At 40.2% G+C, this 25,159-nt stretch overlaps 1 protein-coding gene across 3 annotated transcripts; it reads left to right on the top strand.

The window, feature by feature from the left end:
* The first annotated feature begins 6,019 nt into the window (after nt 1-6,019).
* Nucleotides 6,020-22,875, top strand: CCNC (cyclin C). 3 transcript variants are annotated; one of them, XM_068677849.1, is made up of 12 exons: nt 6,020-6,177; nt 6,512-6,618; nt 10,368-10,452; nt 10,689-10,758; nt 12,205-12,256; nt 15,011-15,066; nt 16,377-16,412; nt 17,592-17,683; nt 18,386-18,453; nt 18,776-18,855; nt 20,797-20,915; nt 21,569-22,875. In XM_068677849.1, exons 1-12 carry the CDS (start codon nt 6,146-6,148, stop codon nt 21,621-21,623), a joined length of 852 nt encoding a protein of 283 aa, XP_068533950.1. In that variant the 5' UTR covers nt 6,020-6,145; the 3' UTR covers nt 21,624-22,875. The 3 variants fall into 3 exon arrangements, with proteins under 3 accessions (XP_068533950.1, XP_068533952.1, XP_068533951.1); XM_068677851.1 differs by lacking the exon at nt 10,368-10,452 and having other exon boundaries at nt 6,145-6,177; XM_068677850.1 differs by lacking the exon at nt 6,020-6,177 and having other exon boundaries at nt 10,376-10,452.
* Nucleotides 22,876-25,159: the final 2,284 nt, after the last annotated feature.

Consider the following 25,159-nt stretch of genomic DNA (forward strand, 5'->3'; position numbering starts at 1 on the left):
TTTCTGCTTTCCAAGCCACGACTATCAGCAGGGAAAAAAAATAAATAGAACTTCAGCAAAAAAAAATCCAGCCATCAGAAACTGTTCATTACACTCTGGTAAACATCCCCTCGTGGTGAAATTGTTGGTGGAAGGCAGAGGAAGAAAACGCATCTTCTTCTAGTATAAGCAGCTCTCTAATTAATGAATCTGACAAACTGAAAGGTCTGCCCCTGGTTCCTGTTTCAAATGACTTGACTTCTTTTTTTTTTTCCTTCTTTTTTTTCTTCCTTCCTTCCTTTTATTTATTTATTTTTTATTTATTTTTTAACCCAGTAAAGATATTCGGAAGTACATACTGAAAAAACAGAGGTTAAACCCACGCTGCCTAGGATTTATTTTAAAGTACAGCACGAAGTCCACCTCTTCCTTTCGACGCTGTGTATTCCTGATGCTGAGATGTGCATCAGTTCCCACAGCTTCGTAGTTATGAAACCGAAGAAACTTGTAGGTGTCATCTGTCGGAAACCATTTTTTCGTTAGTCTGCGGATTTAATGCCTTTTTTTTTTTTTTTCCTATCCATTGTTTGTGCTATTAGAATGAAATCTAAATAAAATTATTCAGATTTTTTTTTGCCTGATCGCCCGTGGACCACTGCCCTCATCTTCCCCAGTGTCAGCGCCTTGAAGTGTAAATATTCAAATGTGCGTTTAGAAGAAGACGATGGATTAACCTCAAAGTCTCTCTCTCACACGGAAAAATACGGGCACACACATAGCGGGATTCTCTCTTCCAAAACTAGCAGGAAAAATATTCTTTTTCTCTGACTATTCCTTTCTCGGCTTCTTTCATTTTTTATTTTCGGGTGGCGGTGTGTTTTTAATAAACTGAGCTCTTTAAATGATTGGCACAATGAACCCTTCTTAAAACCGGGTTTGAATTAAGAGGCTCTCGGAGTGCCCGCATCCCGATGGCTCCGTGTCACCTGTTTCACAGTCGCGGTGCCTGCCGCATGGGTCCCTCTGCCCGACCGCGGTGATTTGTCACTACTAAACCCATGCTTAACCCCGTGTCCTGAGGTATTAGAAGCCAAAATCGGGTGTGCACACTCAGAAAAAGCTTTCCCCTAGCCCGTGTCAGCCTGAGCAGCTCTTGGACGTGCGCAGGATCCGGCCCACCCTTCCCAGCAGGTCCCCATTCTCCGGGGGATGGAGGAGCCGGTTTGGGGGCGAGCCTCGAAATCCCCCTTCCCAGAGGGCTTTCACGCCGGGAACCCGTCGTTTCCAGCAGGGAACGTGAGCCTGGTGGCAGCGAAGGGACAGCCGGTGGCCGGCCGGGGGCTCCGGTGCGAGGAGAGCCCCGCACCCCAAACACCAAAGGAGCAGCAGGCTGAGGGGTGCTCCCCGTGCTTCCCGGTGTGTGCTGAGCTGGGAGGAGGTGGGGTTAAACGGCGGAGCCTCCGTGACCCAGAAATGAAAACCCTCTGAAATATCAGGCTACTCTTTGGGGATGCCGTTTTGGTTTGTTTTATTAAATGACTTTAAGTGCAGGTGGGAAGGAGAAGGCTGAAATAACAACGTGATCAAGGAGCAGTTGCAATAAAGCTGATAGTTTTAATCACATCTCTGTCTCTTGTTATTTATCCTCGTGTTGTAAACTGATCTCTTTTCCTCACCTACTGAATTCATCCTGAATGCCTTCCACACAAAATGCTAAATAGTTGCCTTTGCAAGGTTCCTGTGTGTGTGTGTTGGGGGTGAGGGCACTTCATATAATAAAAAAAAAAAAATCTCCAATACAAATCACTTGCCCCTAAAATTGTTGATCAAGAAAAACAAGACCCTTATGTTCAAATATTACTGAGCAGCTGTATTTTTACTTCATATATATGAACATGATTTGTGGATACTTACTACCGGTTTGACATGGGGTCACTTCCAGAGTCACCATTGCTCGAGTCCACCTCCCTCATTGCAAAACATAGCCTAAAAGACCACCGCTATTGGAAAAAAATATCAGACAACTGTCACATTACCTAACTTGGAGAAATCATAACAAAGGCTTCCATTAGAAGTGACATAACATAAGCTGGAAGCGGTTTTCAATTCCACTTACACTTCTTTTGCAGTTCCCCTCTCCTTCTCTGAAATGTCTCACATTCTCGGCATGTTTCGTGGAAGCTTGATTAAAGTCAGGAAATCTGGTTTCGTACCACTCATTCGTTTCCTGAGGGGATATTAAACAGAAGAGGGCAAGCACGAATGCTTATTGTCAGATCTGCGAGAAGATACATACTGTTTTCAGCTATTAGATGAATATGTAAACATGCAGAAAAACACGGGAGTATTGGTGACTATTTTTTGTGTACAACTGAGGGAAAGGGCTAAAGGAAATGTTGTATGTGTTATTCAAGAGAACTTATGAAAAGAAACAGAATGTGCTTCATCCTTCACCCATTTTTATGCTATTTATAACATCTGGATTGGAAGAAGCACTTATTTTGAAAAAAAAAAAAAAAAAAAAAGAGTCTATCCAACTATCCTGTGTATATTTCTATCTAGTGATGGACTAGTTAGTATATTCAATATGTTTGTGATGGGTTTTATTAGGGGGGCAGAGAGGGAAGAGATCAGCAAGAGCTGACAGATAATTTCATCTCACAGATAGGATGAAGTATAATTTTACCTGCAGGTTCTTGGCTGCGATTTTTTTTCATCCTACATCTGACTGTCCCTCAGAGCAGCAGCCAGGTCCAGGGCTGAGCAGGAGACATCAGCACACACAGCAGCACTGCACATCTGTTTCATGAAATCTTCGTTTTCCTGCTTTGACAGAAACACACGGAGAGGACATGGTAAATAATGTGATGCTCGGCACGGCTCCTGGAAGAGAAAGGCTGCAAAGCAATGTCAAGGGAAAAAGCACTGCCCTGACTGCCCCTCATGATGCCCCTGCCCAGGAATGCACCTCCTGGCTGGGCCTCCAGGGAGATGGAGCCGCAGCAGCATCTGCATCCTCCAAGAAACACGGAGAGCCGTACACGTCTGTCAATCGCCCCCACACCACGTAACATGCCCCACGGCTCCAAAGCAGCCACAGGACTTGTGGCTGACAGTGGGCGTCCCCAGCACGCCTCAGTCAAGAGGAGCCCTCACCCCTTTGGGGGCAGGACTGGGAAGGACCCCCCTAAAGCACTGGAAGCCCCCTGGGTGCCACACTGAAGGAGGCTCTCCAGCACAGCAGGGTTTCTCTTCGTAGGGCAGCAGAAGGGTGGCTGAGGGGGTAAATGGGTATCCCGGGGGTGGTTGCGGCTCTCTGCATCTGTGGGGCAGGATCCTCCATAGCTCTGTGCCGGCGTACTGTGAAATGGGGTCAAGCAATGCAAGGTTTGTCCTACAGAGAAAAGGAAAGTCTGAGAGAAGGGCTGGCATGACCCTGCAGTGTCACGTACTCCTGTTCCTGCAGTGCTATATAGCCCCTCTAGAGCCAGGTGCAGGGCAAGCAGAGCTGTCCCCTATGCCCTGGGTGAAGTGTAGCAGCAATATTTATCATAGCTATCCTACATCTCCCACCCAGTCCCTACTATTTATTTCCTGCAACACTGCAGCATGCAGAAGCACAAATCACCAGCATGAGGTAGCAAAACACAGGTATCGAAGCAGTGTGAGTAAAAGGCAACCGGGCAGGTAGAGAAGAATGGTGAAACAGAGATCCTTGCTTGACATGATAAGCAGTAGCATGAGATCCACTGCAATTCTGGTTCTCTATTGTGCTGAGCGAAGCAATAACACTCTTTTGTGCAGTGGCTTATTTCTCTGTGCTGTCTCCTGGGTGCTGCGCTAGCAGGGTGTGATGCAGCTGGGGGAGGCAAGGGGAGCTGCGAGCAAAAGGTGCATACTGGCAATCTGGTTCCCCTGTGACACTGAAATAGTGGAATAAGGAATTTCTCCTTTGCATTTGCATGTGCTCAGCAGGTTCTGCAATGTCTGGATGGCTTTTCTGAGAATGGTGTCAGGTCAGAGAGCCTCCACAGAAATCCCACAGAACTCGACCTTCAGCTTCCACCATGTCTCCTTGTTCTGTAAAGAGAAGATATGCAAATTCTTACTTCCCTTCCTCACCCCTCACATCACTTTCCTACATATTATTAATGTATCAAACCTGGACTCTCTCTAACAAGTCAAGAAGTGTGTCTCCTTCCCCAGTGAAGCCCAGAATTTGGAAACACCACTGTCTACGTCTTCTCTCATGCATCTTCCTTCTTCACTTCATAGCTCTTTATACAACTCCAGCATCTTGGCTATCCCATCAGCAGCAGCAGATCACTGCACAGTGCTGTGGGACTGGACCTGAAATGCCTTTCAGGGGTACTTGCTCAGTCTGAGGACAACCAGTGGGTGCTTCTCACAGTTCCTGCTACTCAGTTCTTGGTTTACTGCTCCCAGGACCCAGCCTCTGTCAGTTCCAATGCAATGCCCAGACAAAGGACCCCTTGCGTGCTGCTGGGGCAGAAAAGGACATTCATGGAGCATCTCTACTGTGACAGAATGAAGACAGCATTCAGGTTCCTCTACACAAACAGATGCAGATTTTATATATGTTTGTATATACATCTACGTACCTCCAGGCTCATCTTTGCTCTACATGATGCCAAACAGAAACATATATACACATATATATTAATTTTCCAAAAATACACAGAACTGCATTTATTATGTTCTCAATGGTTTGCTCCTTGAATATGTAGAAAGTTCCTAGGTTCTCTTGAATTAAACCATTTCCTGATGATAGGTGATGGTGCTGTGGGTTACCTTGCAGCAATGTTTACCCATGGCTCTGCAAACAGTTGCTCAGATCAGGTTCCTAAAGCTGAGGGAGATGTTTGAGGTGGTGAATGAAGATGGAGTGAGCAAGTTCACTATGAGAGAACCCTTTGGGTGTGTGGACAGCCAAGGCATGCTTACATTTTTGAACAAATAAGTTCTGTCAGACCACGCAAAAATAGTCTTCATGTGCTGACAGGTCTTTACAGGCATTAGCACCAAACACAGTCTTCCCAGCAGGACAAACCAGGAGTTACTCCACCTTGCTGAGGCTCTGTCATATTGGTGCCTCTTGCTGCCACCATGACTGCTGATGGAAGCTCTGACGACTTTTGTGGGCATGGGGACAACCCCTCCGCTGGGGGGTCATGGTGGTTTGAGGAGGCCATGGGGGTTCTCCCATGGTCTTCCATGGCTGCTTCCAGCTGCTGTCTGTCTGTCTTGTGTCCAGGCATCCTTCCCCCTTGCACCCACACTCAGCCCTGACACTCGGGCCTGGGGGAGGAACGAGTACATACGCTCAGGTGTGTATGGCAGCGTGGGCATACATGGGTATGAGGTGAGGAAGGAAATAACACCCAAAATACTGGATCTAGGTTCTGCCACGTTAGGGTTCCCATTAGGGGTGACTAGGTCAGCTTTCATTTTGCAGATTCAGAAAGCAGGTATATTGCAAATACATTGGGGCGCAACATTACATCTCGTGAAACGAAGAGGTCCCTATTTACTGCATCCACATTGCCTCACGGGGCACCTGCCCCACATGCCAGGCCCTGAGGGCACCCACAGCCCCCTCGTCCTTGTCCTTGTCGCTGTCAGGGGGTGAAAGGAAAAGGAAGGGACAAAGGACTTGGGGCCTGATTCTTACAATGAAGTAGTCCCAGAGCCTCTCCCTGATGAGGAGAACCCAGCTCATAGCCGAGCTCTGAGGCCATGGGGACAGACGGGACACGGGGACACATTACTTCTTTATCACTTTATTACTTCTTTATTGATCACCAAACACAGCACCCGCCCCCCGTTCCCGGGCACGGCGCGGGACGGGGGCGCCCCGGGGCTCGGGACCGCTCCCTCCGCTCCGCTCCCGGAGCTCGGCGGGGGACGGCCCGGCCCTGCCCGGCCCTGCCCGGCCTCGCTCGGCCCCGCCGGGCGGAACCTGCGAGCGGGGGGAACGCTTCGCAGCGCCGCGTGTTGCCGCCCGGCGGCGGCGGCGGCGACGGGCACGGGGCGGTGGCGGCGGCGGCCGCCTCCTTCCTGGGGCCGGCGGCGGTGGAGGCGGCGGGGCCGGGGCTGGGGCCGGGGTTGGGGCAGCGCGGGGCCGGGCGCCTCCCCACGGCTCCTCATGGCCGGCAACTTCTGGCAGAGCTCGCACTAGTGGGTGCCGCGGGTCGGGGGCGCCTCCTCCATTCATTGCCGGGGCTTTGGGGGGGGGGGGTTATGGGGGGGTTATGGGGTGTGGAGGGGCCCGGGGCGTCCTGAGGGTGCGGTGGTTTTGTCCCCAGGGGGAGATGGGTTTGGGTGGGTTTGTCCCGTGCGGTGTTTGTGTCGCTGTGGGTGTTGGGCTGTGTCGCCGTGTCTCGCAGTGAGCACCCTGAGGTTTGGTTTGCCTGAAGGCTGCTACCCCATTAGTGCTGAGGCACGGTCAGTGCAGGAGCCGCTCGGTGTGGTGTTCATAAAGGCTTATTGAAAGTGTTTTCCCCCCCTCTAGTTTACAATGGATTTTGGATAAGCAAGATCTACTGAAGGAACGCCAAAAAGACTTGAAGTTTCTGACCGAAGAAGAATATTGGAAGCTACAGATATTTTTTACTAATGGTAAAATTGTTTTTATTTTCGTTTCTGCCGTGCGCTTATATGTTATCTGCCATGTCTAAATGCCACTTTTCATTTAGCGAATGTGGGTTTCTTTATTATTTTACATATATTTCCCCAGCACACTTTAACAAAGAGCTGGACCATTGACAAAGCTGTTCAGGCAGTTGTACTAACTTAATTTTAGAAGAACTTGAAGTCAAGCTGGCTACATACATAATGTTTGAACCTGTGGTAGGACAAAACATGGTACGTTTTCTTATTTTCAAGAGGTTCTTACCAAAAAAGCAGAAGGAAGAGAAGCAAGCAGAAACTGCTGAACTAGTATATTAAAGGCTCAGCGACAAGCAGTAATACTGTGCTCCTTGAGCTTTTGGTGGGTTCTGAGGATGTGGTGAGTATTTTAGCTGATGCGAGCTGTCCTCTTAAACAGCACGGCCTACAAGCTTGTTACCAGTGTTTGGTTATGTTCTTTGAAACCCACACCACAGCCCGTGTCTTGCCTTGCGACCAGTTCCCAGCAGTGGGTGGCTGGCAGACTGCGCAAAGTTGTCTACAGCCTGTTCTCCCAAAGAGTTTAGGGCTTGTCTGTGAGGTTATCTAAGACTTGATCCTGCAAAGCATTTAAACAAATGAGTGCTGCATTGGATCGTATCAGATTACACAGGCACTTAAACTCTTTCCTGTGCAATTGTTAAGTATTTAAAAAGAAAAAGGCTCCCTAAGAGGAGGGTGTTGCAAAGTAGTAATTTGTTAGCAGGCAGCTATTTAAATACTTTACATAGCAGTCCTTTAAAGTAACGCTTATTTTTTTTAATCTATCTGGTCAGACGTGTTTGAGACAGAAAAATGAAGTGACTTTGTCAAGGTCACTGCAAGATCTTTTGTCTGTACTGGAACTGCAACTGTGAAAGATACTTATGACAATGTCTCTCTTAGGTTAGCTGTTTTAAATTGAGTATGCTGCAAATCTGATTGCTGTTGACACACCTGTGTATGCTTATACAGGAACAGCAAGTCAAGCTAGCAATTATATATCTGTTTGATAAGTTCATGAAACTCCTTGAGGTTAAAACAAAGTGTCAGCTTCCAAATGCAAAAAGAAAAAGTGGGATGCTGATATTTTTAAGACTATTTCTGTGTTAATTTTCACTAGTATTAATTATGAAACAGGCCTTTTATGTTTAATTTTAACATTTTTCTGGAGTAAACAAAGGTTTACAAAGTAGATAAGTTGGATTCGGTTTGTGGTTCTCAAGGTCTGTTTTTTTTTTGGCATTCCTTTCCCGTCCTGAAGGAAGGGTTCAAGACCTATGGTAGCTGGAGAATGGCTCTGCTGCTGTCTCCTCTGCACGTGTGTGAACACAGCAGGCCCTGTAGGGAAGAGTGGTGCTGGAGCAACATCTTTTCTGTGGTAATGAGAGGCACCTGCATGGAGAAAACAGTCCGGGGCTGCTCTGTACCGGTGAGAGCTCATACAGCGTTTGCTGCATTGGAGCACTCAATATGTGTTGTATCTCTTCACCTGCCTCTGAATCAGGGGCTCTGCTTTGGATGTATAGAGCTACTTCCATGCCCTACATTGTCTGGGTATGGCTATGAGCAATGGTATGACTTGTACTGTTCAAGATTTCTTCCCCAGGAGATGGTGAGTTGTTCCCCAAAGCAACTGGAAAGTTACCCAGAGAGAGGCAGTTTCCTGCTGCTTCCCTATTTGGAAACAATTGCTGTAGATTGGCAAGTGATTGTGTGGCCATTAAAACTGTCAAGAGGGAAAACTATAATCTTCTAAAATAGTTCAGAAAAGAGAGATTAATGTCCGCTTCTGTCTTTGGATCACTGAGGTTTTAATCGAGTCTTTGGTTGAAAAGCATATTAATCAATTTCTCTTTCTGGTTTAGTGCAGAAGCTGGGAAGTTTGTGTCATAGGATACTCAAGACATTTGGATTTGGAACAACATTTTTTTTTTTTTACTTAAAAAAACACAGCAACCTGAAACTACTTATTTTGTAAACATAAGGGAATAAATAACCCAAAAGCTTCTTTAAAAATATTTCAAAAATGAATTGCGAGTATTGGAATTTTTCCCAGCATATAAAAGCTTCCATTTCATTAAGTCTCTCTAGGCTTTTGTCCATTTTATTTCCCTAAACCTCACTTGATTTTTCTCTGACAGCAGATGGCCTATCTGCTCCTGAAAATCCCATGGGAGTGAGAAACATATTTGGAAAATTCTGTTTCGCTTGATATTTGGATTTTTCTGATGCCTTAATATTAGGACAGCTTTTTAGCCCCATCATCAAATCAAAGAGAAAAAAATCTTTCAAACCCCCCAAGATACACTGATAGATATTTTAATGCTTGTGCAGGCACTCTGTTCTGGACTTGACCTCCTTTCTGGCAGTGTTGCCTGTGAGTCCTATGGTACATGGCAAGCTGGTCCCAATTTGGCATTCTTTATCTTTAGGAAAAGAGTGATATAACATAGAAAGGGACTTAACAAGGCTTTCAGTAATCATAGTGGGTGACAAATTAGTTACTTTTCTGTGTTTAAAAAAAAAAAACGAACCCTATGTTGTCAGTCATCAGTGTTGGTCAGGATGACTTTCTCCTACATTGATTTGTTTTCCAGCCAGCTTTGTGTTTGCGCGTTTTTAAAATGTTCATTAAAAGGGAGTGTGGTGTGTACCCTGGCTATTCCCAAGGAGAGGATGGGAAAGAAGCTGGACCTTTAGAAATTCTTGTATACTTAAGTAGAGACTAAGTATTTAGCAATTATTGGTAATAGAATTGTTTGCTTTTGCCTTAGTATTGCCGTATATACACTTAAGTGTATATACACTTTTATTTTTATATATATATAAAAGTGTATGTGTGTGTATATATATATACATAAATGTATACTTATAGTTAGGTATATATTAAATGATCATTTTGGACATTCCAGATGAGGGAGGAAAATAAGAGAGAGTCTTAATGCAGCCAACCGAGCCTTGTTCAGGATAATGGCTGTGAAGAAATATGGGAAAAATACCAAGTAACAACCTTATGTTTCACTCTGTCACTCTCTATATCCAACCCCTGCTCTTAATCCCAGCTTGATGCATCTAATGTGCTTGGCACCTTTCCTTTGCCTGGGAGGCCAAACAAGAGCTACCTGCACAGATGACACCAGGGTTGTTTCTTGGCCAACTGGCAGAGGACCACTGTGATGGAGCAGCTGACTGCATCCTCTGGTCTCCCACCCCCTCTCCCTGGACTAAATATGTCGTTTCTTTAACACCTGCTGCCTCTGCCAAATTTAATGACCATGTTTGTGTTGGCAGCTTTAGTTGTTTGAAAAAAACACATCCATTTTGCATGGCCCAGAAAAGCCATAGAGTTAGATTTCAAGCATTTGGGTTTCTTTTGCTATAAAATGGAAAACCCAGACTTTACCCTTTGAGATTTGTGTTGTCACCTTCCTAAAGGTCATGCTCACTTTGTACGTGATGAAGTCAAGTAACCATCCCCTCTTTTAAGGTGCCCGCAAGCCTCAAGATGCAGCAGCACTTCTTCACCTCCAGGTCTGTAGGTTTACAGCAACATGTTTTCTCCCTGGAGTGATGTATCTGAATTGAAGGAGAAGGCTGTGCTGCTGCTCCTTAGAGTCCCCAGCACTAGCTGTGTTTTGAGATCCTTTGCTATTCGGTGTCAAATTGTTGTAAAAACTCAATTCAAGCTTCTGTTCATTTTATTTTATTTCTTTAAGTTATCCAGGCTTTAGGTGAACATCTTAAATTAAGACAACAAGTTATTGCCACTGCTACAGTCTACTTCAAGAGATTCTATGCCAGGTAGGACTATTTATTATGATGGTACAAGAATAAAACATTTGTTAGGCACATTTTGGCACCCTTTTAAATTCTGTATTAAAAACAGTGCCACTGTTGTTTTCTGGATGGTGTAAAGCTTTTATGCTAATAAAAGTTAACTTAAGCTCTGCTTTTCAAAAGGAAGTGTGGTGCTCTTAATAGATTAATCGTTCTACGTGTGTGAAACAACATATTATAATTTTGTTATAACATTTCAGATATTCCCTAAAAAGTATAGATCCAGTATTAATGGCTCCTACGTGTGTGTTTTTGGCATCCAAAGTAGAGGTATGAAGTATTATAATTTTTTAATGTAAAATTATGTGATGTATAAGAGTGAAAAAACATTTAGGACTTAAATTTTTTTTTTGTCATTCCTCATGCTTTGTGGGTTGAAACTTTTTTTTTTTTGTATGGATTTCTATAGCAGTTCAGGAAAAGGGGACAGAAGCCCTTCAATCATATTATTTAGTATTTGATCTTCCTCAATTTTATCTGAATTACTAACACTGAAGGGCCTCTGAAGATTTTAAAGAATGTTTTGAGTATTTTAAATGTCTGTTTACGTATTTACATGGACTATATCTTAAATTGTTTAGTTTTGCTTGAGTGTCTCCTTTCTGGTGTGTTTTTCCTTATTTGTTTACTCAAAGTTTAAAAAAGAATTAGATACTTTTTCCTAATTATCTTTTTAATTAAAAGCATGTTGTAGCTCATATGCGATCTTTGGGAAGGAACTGACTTGTTAGGATAGTGGTAAGAAGGCCTCAATCCTCCACCGTTAGAAAGTCCACTTTAAAGGTGGCCAAAAGTTAGCATCAGCTAGCCGCTGTTCTTCCTTTTCTGTAATGGAAGACGTTTTTCAGTAGTTTGAGAAGTGTCTGCGTGATAGGACAAAAAAAGAGCAAGTCTGTGATATGTTAGCATTCGTGAATTTCATGGGAGGAACTTAAATGCATAGAAATAGTCCTACTGAACTGATGTTCATATGTGATGCTGCAGTCTGTACAAATACTGTGATACCTTCCAGTGTTTGGAAGAGATAAAGGAAAGGAGAAAGACGCAGAATATTGGAGAACGTTTTTGTTTGTTTGTTTTTAACCGGCTCGTTAATTAAGCCTTTAAGAAAGTGCAATGCAGACATTATGTATATATATAGATTTACATTGCATTTTAGAATAAGTACAAGATAAGTGTAGCCTTCCTTAGGCTAAAGCTTTTGCAGATTCAGAGGTCAGCTGTAGAGGTAATGATTCTGCTGTGCACATCTCTGAAATAAAGCTTTAAAATAGATATATATTTTTTTTTTGGCTTGCTGAGACCCTCTGTGGAGAAGCTAAGGTTTCATGGAAATGTAATCAAAAAGGTAGAAAACGACAGGTTTATAAACATGATTTTCTCTCAAAGTGGGATGGGAAAAAAGGCACATGTTACAGAAGCTCCCTTGTCTATTTTATATGTAGGACATTACCAAACTAATCTTCAGGTACTGTGGCTTCAGGTACATTCTTCGTAACTCAAACAACAAAGTAATAAATGGAAAAAACCTCTTTAACTAAGATCATGTAATTTACTCTGTTAACCTTTAAAAAGAAAAAGAAAAAAGGGGAAGAATGAGAAAGGGATGGGGAAAAATATAGTACTGCATAAAGAAGGCCATTATTTTCATTTGATAACAATGTGAATAAGTGGTATTTCTGGTGGTTCACCTCATTTACCATTCTTTTTCTTCAGGAGTTTGGTGTTGTTTCAAATACAAGGTTGATCTCTGCTGCTACTTCTGTATGTAAGTATTAGTGATTTTCATTGTACTGTGTTTATTAAGTCATGGGTGGTTACGTGTTGACTGCAAGGAGCCAGTTAAAGCTATTTAGCATAAATAACTTCTGGTTTTAAATATGGAATCAGAAGGCTCCTTTCTTTCTTAGTTTTGGTTGCTTCTGTTTGGAGCTTGTAACAAGCATAAATAAAAACAAAATAATGAAATTAAACTATTTCTTAGCAGTCTCAAGTAGTAAATTGATTTCTGAACTGCTCAAAGGTAGAATTGGAAACCTAGGTCTTTATAACGGGTATGTTTCCATGGAAATACCTCTTTGCAGAATTTTTACTAGACTCCACACCTTCTAACACTTTAAATCCTTTTTAACCATCATAAAATCAGTTTTAGTACATGATACTTATTTCTAAGTGTACGTTTTAAAACCTAAATATTGTTCACAAAGTTAAAATGCATTAAAATCATACTGTAGTTACTTCATTTTCAGTCTTCACACCTGCCTTGTATTTCCCAGTTCCTGCAACTTGCATCTCATCCATTGAGTTCTTAAAGTGATGGCTTTCCTAACTAAATGCAATAATTTGACCCAGAAGGTCCAGCTGCTCTCAGTAGGCTGTTTGTCACTGTGCTCTTCAAAATGTGGGTCAGTGCTTTCAAAATCACTCGTAGCTGCTGAGGGGACAGGTGACTGGCTGCATCTGTAGCTTCCGCATGCATTAAGCGTATCAGTCCATGGGGCTGGCCGTATGACAATTCCACCACCAGGAACTGAAACACATCTTCAGTGCCAGCTTGACCAAGACCAGTACTGGATTTAACAATGAAAATGCTATTTTTACAGTGGAACCATCTCAAAGCACAATTCTGTGTGGCTGTTTCAGTACATGAATTAGAAGCTTAGATGGATTTTGGCAAATATACAGCAGTTGATTTAGCTTTGACTTCTACTCTTCAGCCATGCTATTGCTGAAAATCCCAAGGCTTGGAATCCCACAGAAAATTAGCTTCGTGGTTCTTCCTTCAGATGTAGAAATCCCTGCGTGCCCCAGTGAGTGCTCTGCATTTCATGGAAGTGGGGACAAAAAACAATCGGTTTTCTCCTAGCATTTATGTGTCTTTTAATCTACCTGATCTCCCTATACCAGAGATGCTTTATCAGCGCATGCCCATTTTTTTGGAGGTCTCAATGCAAAAGGAAAAAAAAGATGAGATGTAACAAGTGAAAGGAAAATAGCAGTACAAACTGACTAGCATAGTAGTGGTCAGATTGCTTTTAGGTAGAAAAGTTGGAAATGGTACCACGGGCTTCCTCTGTAAGGAAGATACCTCAGATTGGTTTCTTGCAAACTCTTCAAAAGCTTTTCTATGCGTTTCTATGGCTGACTAAAAGGACAATTCCATATGGTTGTCTCCAGCGTGTTTTCTGGAAACAAATGTTTTGTTTCCATACTTTCCCCTCAATTTGTTTTTTTACTATGCATTTCTTTAGTTTGCATGCTTTTCAAGAAGACTGTCATATGCATTCTTCTCTATCTTGAAATAATTAAAATTTCCAACCAGCAGCCTAACCTTACTGTCCTACAGCAAATATTTTAGCAAAGTCCACCACAGGTCTAAATGTTGAAATGCTTTTTATCCAAGTGAGTTGGATAATCTTTTTATCCAAGTGAGTTGCATATGGATTTTCCAGCAGTAGTATTAGTTCGTAATTGACTGTCTGCCATTAACATCCTGTAAGTGCACGGTGCTGCAAATGTTTGATGTTACCTGTTTTTCTTTGGGGAACAGGGACTTAAAATAGTTTTTACACATTTCACTTGTAGAAATCTCAAATCCACATCTTTAAGGATATTTAAGTTTTCTTTGCTTGGCAATTTAATTTCAGATCACTCTTTTGCTGCTTAACATAATTCTTAATGGTGCACTGAATACCTGTTCTCCTTGTAAAATGCACAAGGATAATTAAGTATCTATATCAGGGATCATCATAAACTAGAAAACTGAAGATATATTTGAATGTTCTCTTGAAGACAAGAGCGTCTTGGATTGTATCATGTGTCTAAGTAGATGCTTTTAAGTGCAAAAACTCAAGGAGAGAAACACCCTTGAAAAATCTGATAATCTAGTCCCTTGGACATATATTTGCAGTGTGGTGAATTGACTTCTTGCTTTTAATTTGAGCCTTGTTTTTGCAAATCCAACATCTTTACAAGTATGTGTGTACAAGATCTCTTGGCTGGGCTCCTTCCCATCCAGATTTCTCATCTTGCTTTCCTAAGTCTTCATTATATGGTTTAAAATCCTTCATGTTGAAGGATCAAGTCTATCTAAAAAATCCGTGAAAATTCCATTTGGGTTTAATCTTGGGAATGAGATACTAAAAAAATCTCTAGATTGGAGTGACATGGGTAGGTAGGCAGCTCTGTGAATGATAACTTGCAGGAAGTTAGATACCCACCCATACAGCTAGAGGCAGTTGTCCAGAAGATTTAATTGTGCCCAGAGCAATAGACAAGTGTCTGGCTGAGTACTTGGGGAAAAAGTGGGTTTGGGGTGTATTTCTCTTTCCCTTTCAGGATCTTAAATTACTTAAACGAGAAAGTTTAACTTTTCTCTTTTAAAACCAAACATTTTCATGCTGCAAGCAGTTTTGCTGCTAGCTGGATTCAAAGGGCACTGTGTAGATTAATTAGTACAATGAAAAATTAGTAAAAGTAGTAATTGCATCACTTTTAACATAATGGTTTCTTTTTACTGTAGTGAAAACTAGGTTTTCGTATGCCTTTCCGAAGGAGTTTCCTTATAGGATGAACCATGTAAGTATGCTCTACAAACTATAACTTAATCAAAATAAATTAACAGGCAAGTAATTGTTAGGAGGAAATGCTATCCTTTTAAATTCTAGGAAGGAAATATTTTCACACTGGTATGTCTAACCAAATCTAATCAAATTTAATTTAATCTAACCAAAATTAATTATTAGAAAAGGTAATTTAAAGAGTAATAAATCTTGTATAACCTCCTTTCCTTAAATGGGTGAAAGGAATGCTATAATGAGAAGTGAAGTGACTGAGTGACTAAAATACCAATTTTTATGCAGTATGATAATAAAAGAGATTTAACTTTTTTTTAATCGTCTTGTTTACAAGTACGTTGCTTCAGGGAAGATAAATAGTTCTTGCACCTGAGGTGCTTCCAAGCGCACACATAAGAGCAGTTGGCCTACAGAAAGCAGTTTTATTTTTGCCTATAAAATGTAATGTTTTTTGAAAAATAATTTTTATTTATTAATTAAAATTTAAGTTTACTAATGTTTTTCAAGGCATTCTCCGTCTCAATGCTAAGGAATTTTGTAGACTTTTTCTTGAAACCAGTATTGCTTTATGCTGTAGTATTTTCAAAGTAAATGCATCTAACTGTTCTTTAGGTTGACTATGACAAGTGCTACTTTTTTGTGATTTTGCTTTTCACCAAATTTAGAAAGCCAAATTATATATCAGAATATAAAATATCTGTAAAACAGCATTGCAATTTTATCACAAGCACTTAAGATAAAGTCAAATGAAAATATATTTTGGAGTACTTTTCCTGTAGCGTAAAGAGTTGAGTCTTTATTTCGATATAATTAATCTATTACTTCCTCTATGGAAAAAGAGAGTCGTTCTTAAATTGCTACGATTGTACAGAATATTTCATATGTAATTTAATATGAAAGTACATGAAAAGGTGATTTGCCATGTTAGTTGCATGCTGAAAAAGCTCTAATTCTAGGAAAGGACTTCTGCATTTCTTTTAAGTGCTTATAAACTGGGAACAATTTTCTGCTTCTTAAAACAGATCGCAGATGAGTACTGTCAATAAAGTAGTCTTTGATAGTAAACTTGATCCAAATGGTTCAAATGCATTGCTATTATGATTGGGGTTCATTTATGATGGTGGTAAGGCAATGCCCGATAGTAGTTTAGTTTTTGCTTGATTTTGTAGTTTCCTATGAGATGCAGTCAGGAGTGTTGAAAATACATGTGTTGAGAATTCCTGTGCATTTGTGATGTTAAGCTGGATGCTATTAATTCATTCTGCTGTCTGAAACATGCTGCTGTTTAATTGTGATGTTACTTCCTTGCAGATACTAGAATGTGAATTCTATCTCTTAGAATTAATGGTAGGTGAGGTTTTCTATTTTTACTGCCACCTCAGTTTACTCTTTACCTATTTAAAATGTTTCGAATTTTGTGCTATGGAATATGTATTGTGCTGTTGTCTTTTTTTTCACACCAGTTTTAGAATGATATTCATGTAGATCTAACGTGGACCTTTTCAGCAGCATGCCATAATTACTGTGCTGTCATCTGGGCTGAGTGAGGGCATTCTCAACAGTTTGCATTGAAGTTTGCATTGCTCCACAGAAGTAATGCAGATTGTGGGAGCAGTGGGGATGGGGTGCATGTTTATCTCTGTGTCTGGAGCACTACTGGGAAGAGTAAACCCTAAGGTCTTTTTCCAGGGCTGTGTTTGTTTGTTTGTTTTTAAAGAGAGGTAACAGTATGTTACAAAATCCTAAAATGGAGAGTAGGATATTGGTGTCTTTACTTGCTCAGATGAATGACCAGTCAAGAACATAGAGTTGTATTCCTGCTGTGTTGAATGTCTACTGATTTTGTAACATCTTTTTAGATATCCTGCTTAGGTTTAGATTTAGATATCCTGCTTAGGTTTAGATACCCATGGTATACATGGCAGTAGCTCTTGTGTTTTGTATATTGGAGTTTTACCACAAGTAACTGCATTTACAGAAAGTTACATTTTGGGAATTAACTTATTTTTCCAGTATGCTATGCATTATGTAGTATCTGTAATAACTGTCTCTCAGTGTTCAGCTTTTCCCGGTAATATCCATGCAGTTGACTTCTTTCAGTGAGTTATTCCTTGTTGTATACATCAACCTGGGCCTGGAAAAGAGAGGGCCCTGGATTTTTTTCCTCTTTCCAAACCAGTGTCAATTATTTTGGCATGCTTTCCATGTATGGTATTTAGTGACAGACTGTTTTCTGGCAGCATTTTTTATTTCCAAGTGGGAATTACGGGTTTGTAAGCAAATGAGGTTTCACTGTGCTGCAGATGTGGCTTTCTATGTCTCTTGGGGAAAAGACATTGACAGACTGGCAACCATGCTATATAATGGTATTCTAGAGAGAGCAGTGCCCTCATTATAGCAGGGTTAGGTGTCATAATGCTACTTCAAAAAATCAGTAATTGATTTGTGAATCAAATGCTTCTAATGTGAGCTGACAACACGCTCTGCGTTGTAATCTAACTTTTATCCCACTGATATTTTTCCTAGGACTGCTGTTTGATAGTGTATCATCCATATAGACCTTTGCTCCAATATGTGCAAGATATGGGCCAAGAAGACATGCTGCTACCTCTTGCATGGTAATGCAGACACTGATTAATAATAGTGCCTCCTTTCAGCAAGAAAACAAGTGTTTAACAGTTATGCCTCAGAGGTGGTTAAGCAATAGCAGGCTTAATATTACAAAGAGTACCCTAGTTAACCTATGCAGGTATATGTTACTGGATTAAATTATTGTCCTTGTTGTCTCATAACTCTCTGTAATGGTTTTAAATTGAAATGGTCTAGTTTTTATTATTAGACTAGCTCTAACAGCACAGTTTTTTATGCTGTTGAATGATAACTATGAGTATACAACTTCTCTTTCTGCTAACATCTGCTTTTGGTAGAAGTAGTAAGTTGTTTCTCAACTAGGTTAAGCAGAACTCCTTAAATACTTTGTTTCTCAAATGCAGATAGTCAATAAAAAATAGTGCCTTTATGTTTGCCTCAACTCCCTTATTTGTGAAATGGGGATAATTATTTTATGGTATAGGTGAACACCCTCTGCAGAATGATATTTGTGATGCTATAACATACTGCTTCCAAATAAACTTCTGCTGTGACTACAAGGAAAACAATTAGTCTTTATTAGATTTCTACAAGGGGAGAGATCTCAGCTGCTCTATTTTGCCCTGTGGACTTACTGTTCCTACAATTTGGGAACTGGACAAAACATTTTAAAACTGATAAGTTTATGAATCTTATAGTCTAAAGGTGAATTTTTGCTCTGTTTTGCACAGGAGGATAGTGAATGACACATATAGAACTGATCTTTGTCTGCTGTACCCTCCTTTCATGATAGCTCTAGGTAAGTAACACAAGCAATATCCCCGCCTGGTTTAAATGGATGCCTTCTGTACACTGTCCCATAACAAGCATTCGTTAGAATGCCCTCATAAGCTTCTCCAGTCTGTTTCATACAGTAGTGACAGTATAGTCTTGCAACTTAGAAACTCTTGAAGAAAAATTGTATAATTAATCCAGAGTGTTCTCTGTTGAAAACTGGATGAGTTTGTTTGCAAAGGAAATGAAGAACGCTGAACTCCATAGTATTTTGCCTGACATACGATGTTTCTAAATGTATTGAGAATGGATTTTTGTTTAATACCCATGTTACCTGATCTTTGCAGCTTGCCTACATGTGGCCTGTGTTGTCCAGCAGAAGGATGCAAGGCAATGGTTTGCTGAGCTATCCGTGGATATGGAAAAGGTACTCTTTTTACCTCCTGCCACCTGTTAGGGACTGACCAGATATGTTAGCCGTGGTTATAAACCTGTCTTGCATAAGTGTGATACTGACTTGAACTTCATTCAGCGATCACGTTACACACTGCTGAAATCAGGTGGGAGAGAAAAGAGGTCAGGCCATTCAGTTATCACCCTGCCCTGAAAGCCAAGACTAAAATGCTGCATAATGACAAAGTGCTGCTGCTGGTGACATTTCTTGGATTGAAATATAAAACCAATATCCCATGCTTTTTTTTTTTTTCCAGAAAAAAAGATTTCCTAGTTTTTATCATTCGACCTTGAATGATACTCTAATTTTAAAATTCTAATGTGTGTAATTTTCTGATTCACCTTTCAGCATCTTGCCTACACGTAGTTCTTATTTGCTCCCTATTGACGGATATATAAAACATTCTTGACACTTCCAGGATGACAAGGGCTATGACTTCAGTCAATGTTAAACAAGGGCATGCCAAGATTATTCAGATGATTTTCCTGCTACTGCAAATTCCGTGTCAAATAATCCACTTCATAAATTTATTAGACTTTTAGGTGCAGGCAGTTAACGCTGATACCGATAATATTCTTCAACTTAACTAGTTCCTTTTGTCTTCAGTTGACTTCCTGAGTGCATTCGTCCCTCTGTAACCTTTTTGTTTAGCTCAGGCAAGCAAGCTATACTCATACTCATTCCCCTTATCATAATGTGTCATTCTGCACATCTTTTTCAGTCTGAGTTTACATTTTTTGAACATGAGCGCCCCAAATGGAATAGAGTATTTCAGATGAGACCATTGCCCTCTGTGCCCTCAGTATTACACTTGATCCCACTGATGATATCCTGGAATTGTGTTTGTATTCCAGAATGCATCTTCAAATTTAAGCAGTGTGGATGCTATGCTGAATCAAGATCTCTGAATTACACTGTCACGCCTGCAAAAGCAGAGTGATAATAGGTTAGCAGCACAGGAGAAACTACCTATATTTGACAGATCAGGTTACATAAGCTTGCTGTTGAACATGTTTGAATGTTTAAATGTCACTGTCCTCATACCAGTGATACAATCTAAGCTTGATTTTATTTATATTTTTTAACATTAACACACCATGGACCTCTTAGCTAAGAGGTCTGAGTTTAACTGTAACTTTTCTTTCAAGGGTAGATAGTGATCTAGCATTTAATTAAACTCCATGAATTAGAAAGAAGAAAGTCTACTCTATTAATTTATTGAATGGTGAAACAAATCATGAACCAAATATCCACCTTTTGTGTAGAATATTGCATTAGAAATTTAGTAGGAAATTACTATAGCTGAGCTGCAGTAGATAGAAAGCTTCCACACTGGTAGAGAATACTTATGCTTCTAGAAACAGAATATGAAAGCTCAGTAATTTGTATTTTAAAGTATTTAGATACTTCTTGGCTCTATTTTTGGAAGTAAGGAACTTAGACCAATGTTGTTGCTTTTTTTATTTACACTGTGCCTCCGATGCATATCGAACACTGATGGTCATTAGATTCTTAATTGGTAATCTGTGTTTATCCAGCTTCAGTCGTGCTGCTAGGTGTCTGTAGTTTCCCAGTGGCATGAAGTATAAGCTGTAGCAGTAAAAACAAGTAATAAAAAAAAATGTTCAGCTCTTGAGGCAGAAGTGGTCAATACAGTGGGAGGAAAATGGAATGGGAGGGAGGGAGTGAAAGCATTGAGGCTTCCATTCACAGTTAAACCAAAAACTATTTACAGAAATGGTTGATTGCCAGACCGGGTTATTGAGACATGAGACAGGCCTATTTCTGGTATGAAATTTGCATTTCTTAATTTAAGTCTGGGGCATAGTTAATTAACTGCACACTTAAAGTGACTGTGATAAATACAAAGTCGCTATTGTGTCTGACCTTAAAATCTGTTTTCTTTCAAATCAGATTTTAGAAATAATCAGGGTTATTCTGAAACTGTATGAGCAGTGGAAGAACTTTGATGAGAGGAAAGAGATGGCTTCTATTCTTAGTAAAATGCCTAAACCAAAACCACCTCCAAACAGGTACTGTACTTCCACGTACTGCACTTAATGTATCTTTCATACAGAAAATCTGAACTATTATCTTAAGCATGCTCAAATGTTTAATTTGAGGTATGGTGTATGCTTTTACAATGCAGCCCTTTCTGTTACAAGTACACAGTCAGTTCAAGAGCTAGAATATAACAGCAGAATATTTGTTGTTTTACGGAAAGCAGTAACGTAATTACAGTGTGATCAATACAGCTTAGCAGATGAAGGAAACAGCATTGTGAGGCCCAGTGGAGGGGCCTGATTCTTTGGAATAGCGCCTGTTTGCTGCCAGAGTTAATTACTGTGATTAAATATTGCTATTAGGAATCTGCATGTGCAAATTCCTATGCATGAGCTTACGTAATGTGACCTGTAAAATGTTGATTTTGGAGGTAAATTCAGTGTATTTGAATAGTAATTTCAATATGTTCTGATACACCTAGCTGCTGAAGTTATTTGTGCATGCTTAGAATAATATTTGCATTTTTGTGAGGCTGCATAGAATATCTTACTCTATTTGCATATGTCTATATTTTCCTTCAAAAGGCCTTCAGAATACTGTATTTTTTCATTTGAAAAAGGCAAAAATGCAGTATGATACTTTTTTGAAGACTTTTTTTTCCCCTTTTTTGTCTTCCTAACAGTGAAGGAGAACAGGGTCCAAATGGTAGCCAGAACTCTAGTTACAGTCAATCTTAAGACATTCCAAAGAATTTCTTCATGGACCACTTCGACTCAAGACATCCTGGGATCTTTCCTGTGTTCATGAAATGGACAGAAGGTTTTAGTAACATCTTTACAAAGAACTTGAAGAGTAACTAGCTTGTTTGTGTCAAGCATTTTGAAAGCTTTTTCTTTAAAACTGTATCATTTTCTCTGACGCTGGAGTAAACATACTAAGATTTCTCAGTGTAAGGAATCGAATTTTAAACCAAGCTGCAAAAAGATTAACACTATCCACTCAAAACAAATAGTTCATTACTGGTTTTGTTTGCTTTGAGAAAATTGTAGCTTGCCTTTAAAGTGAACTTTTTTTTTAAGGAGGCAGTAACCTTGGAACCTAAGTGTAACTATATTAATGACCTGTGTTGTCTTCATTTTGTTGGTGACTGAAGGAAGATAGTGCACTGTATGTTAAACCTATCCATTACCTAGAGGTTTTTTTTTATTTTTTAAATGAATCTGGATTCTGTAACAAGTGAAACAGCAGTCCTTCAGAAACAAAGCCTGGAAGAGTCTGCAGAGAATGTTGTTAGAATTCTAATGAAAACTGCAGGAAAGAAATTCAGTTCCTTTTGGGGGTTAGAAAAATACTTGTTTTATTCAGTAGATGTGTCTGGATGTTTTTGCCTTGAAACCTAGTAGCCCAGCTTACCAGAAAAGTGCAATATGTATAGTGATTCTGCAGTTTTCTTAAACATTTCAAGTGTTAGGAATTAAAAAACAAAAACCACCAACACTTTTTTTTTTGCAAGTAAACGTACTGTATAGTACAATTGGAATATTTTACAAACAAATACAAATCTGGGTATGATTGCTATTTTTTATTGTGGATTTTTTTTGTACAAAAGATATACACTGTTAGTCTGCCTTCACTGTTAGTGTGAATTTACGTGGCTCATTATAGAGGTTATTTAAGAGGATCAAGCTTTTGGTGAACTTCATACTGGCTAATTTTAATTGTGATTTTAGGAGCAACTCTTTAGGATAACTGAAACGGGATTCCTTGGTTAACTGTGTGCTGGAGAAAATGTAATCCTTTCAAACCGAAGGCCATATCCTGTGTTCCTTACTCAGGCAGATATCCCACTGAAGTCAGGAATTGGCCTACATCAAATGTCATGATTTTTAGGTAACTTTGTTTCTAAATAATTTCTGTACAACTTCATTTTGAATGAGAATGCCGACTTGCCCAAGTATAAAGATTGAACAATAAAATAAAGTGAAGTACCATTGTTGTCCAGCTTCTCTTTTCCTGAAGCAACACGTTTCACTAGTTTAAAATATTGGAGTTCTTGAAAACCCTAGCTCTGTGATGTGTCTTGGTTCAAAAAACAGATCCCTTAAAACAAAACAAAACAAAACCGGAACAACATACAGGTTTTGTAGATAAACAACATCCTGGTTTTGCAGATAATGTCCCTCTGTAATTGGCTGGTCATTCACTGATATATAACTGAAGTGTATTTGTATGTTTACTGTGATGTTAAAGGAAAGCTGTAAAAAGATGATGCTGACATGAACAAATTTAATTTCCCCCCATTTAGACATACCTGTCACACAGAAATGTGACCGGCTTAAATTTTTAAACCCAGTCAGTGACAGCTTCATAGGGTAACTAGTTAAAGAACACGCGAATTTCTCTAGGCAAAAAGCATCTACGCTTGGGCTTGAGTTTGTAAGACAGAAAGAACCACTCTTTAAAAGATCCAAATCCACTGACACGTGCAAAGCCCAAAGGAAGTATCAAGCACCCTCACTTTAAATGAGAATAACCTGGGTATGGTATCACTACATGATTGTCCTGTTTTATGCTTTTCCTCAGATGCTTGTTACTGGTTGCTGCAAACAGGAAACGATGAATGAGATGTCATAGTGTGACCCAATGTAACAGTTGTTAATGTTTTGTTGACAGTGTACTTGCAGATGTTTCCAACAAACCCAGCTGTAGTAACAAAACATGATGAAGTTTACAGAATCACAGAATTTCTAGGTTGGAAGAGACCTCTAGATCATCGAGTCCAACCTCTAACCTAACACTAACAGTCCCCACTAAACCATATCCCTAAGCTCTACATCTAAACGTCTTTTGAAGACTTCCAGGGATGGTGACTCCACCACCTCCCTGGGCAGCCCGTTCCAGTGCCTAACAACCCTTTCAGTAAAGAAATTCTTCCTAACATCTAACCTAAAACTCCCCTGGCGCAACTTTAGCCCATTCCCCCTCGTCCTGTCACCAGGCACATGGGAGAACAGTTTAGTCGAATAGCTCTCCCTACTTTGTTCATCTGTATGCTGAAGTCTGGTGGTAAGGTCAATATAGGTAGGCACGATTAATTACACACTTTGCTTAATGTTTTTAGTCTATCTCAAATTTTCCATAAAACCTGGCCCGAATGATTTAGATCAAAAGGCAGCACTAGTCCTAGTGAGGCCTGGCAAGACTCAGCCAACAGTGGGCTGCAGTTGCATCTTTGATTATGTGCCCACAGCACTGTGAAATTGATAGTCTAGGTCATGTTGAACAGGCAAAATTAAAAGATTGTAGGATTTGGCCAAAGCCAACAAATGTGGTGGCATCTGTTACTCCTCCCAATCCTATCTGAAAAAGATGTTTCAGAGTAAGGTACCAGGAACTGCAGGGTAATTGACTACAACAAAGTAACGCCCGCACAACCTGACATTTTAGTTTCATCTTACTTTCATTATTTATCACTTAAACTAAACCAATATTTTGGAAATTATACTTAATTCTGGCTCTTTACGTAAGTGGCTTGCTTGTTTGTTTGTTTTAATGGATTGGAAATAAGATACTGACTTTTTAGCAGTCTTACTGCACTGATACTTCAAAGAAAAGTGTGTTACTCTCTACTACCACAGCTTTGCCACTGGGTTTCTAATTATTAGAAGACAAGAAAATAACCCTCTCCGTAAGACAGGGTAGCACAGTTAATGGTTGTCTGTACCACATACAGGTGCTCTCCTCTAGAAACAAATTGCATAATTTATTGGAAATAAAATTCTAACAATTAGTTACTTTTTCTTGTGTTACCTAAGCTTGGCGGGGTATATTTTTTTATGTCCCTTGCTGTCCATGCAGACTGGCCTGTCAGAATAAAAAAAAACTCTATGATAAATTGCTGCAATACCCATGAGAGCAGAATCAGAAATTTTAATTCCCTTTTCAAGACATCCTGCCTAGTCCTGGATTTTTGTGTTACAAGCTAAGCTTTCTAGAGGGCAGAGCAATTTAGCTTTGACAACTCTTTCGACCTGCTAACAGCATTTAAAAAAAATTCCTTAGAATTATGACTATGCAAATTTATAGGTGTGGATGGGGTGGGTTTGTTTTTCTTTTCATGTTTAAGACAGAGAAATTAACATACACAGAAGGAAGGGAATTAAGTAACTTCTCTGACACCTCAGATGTTCCAGCCTATCCTCATAATAATAACTTCAAATATAGGCAAGTTCTCACTTGATGTGAGCTACTGAGGGAACTGAGCAAGTTGACT

Source organism: Anas acuta, chromosome 3 (genome assembly GCF_963932015.1).
Source record: "Anas acuta chromosome 3, bAnaAcu1.1, whole genome shotgun sequence".
NCBI lineage: Eukaryota > Metazoa > Chordata > Aves > Anseriformes > Anatidae > Anas > Anas acuta.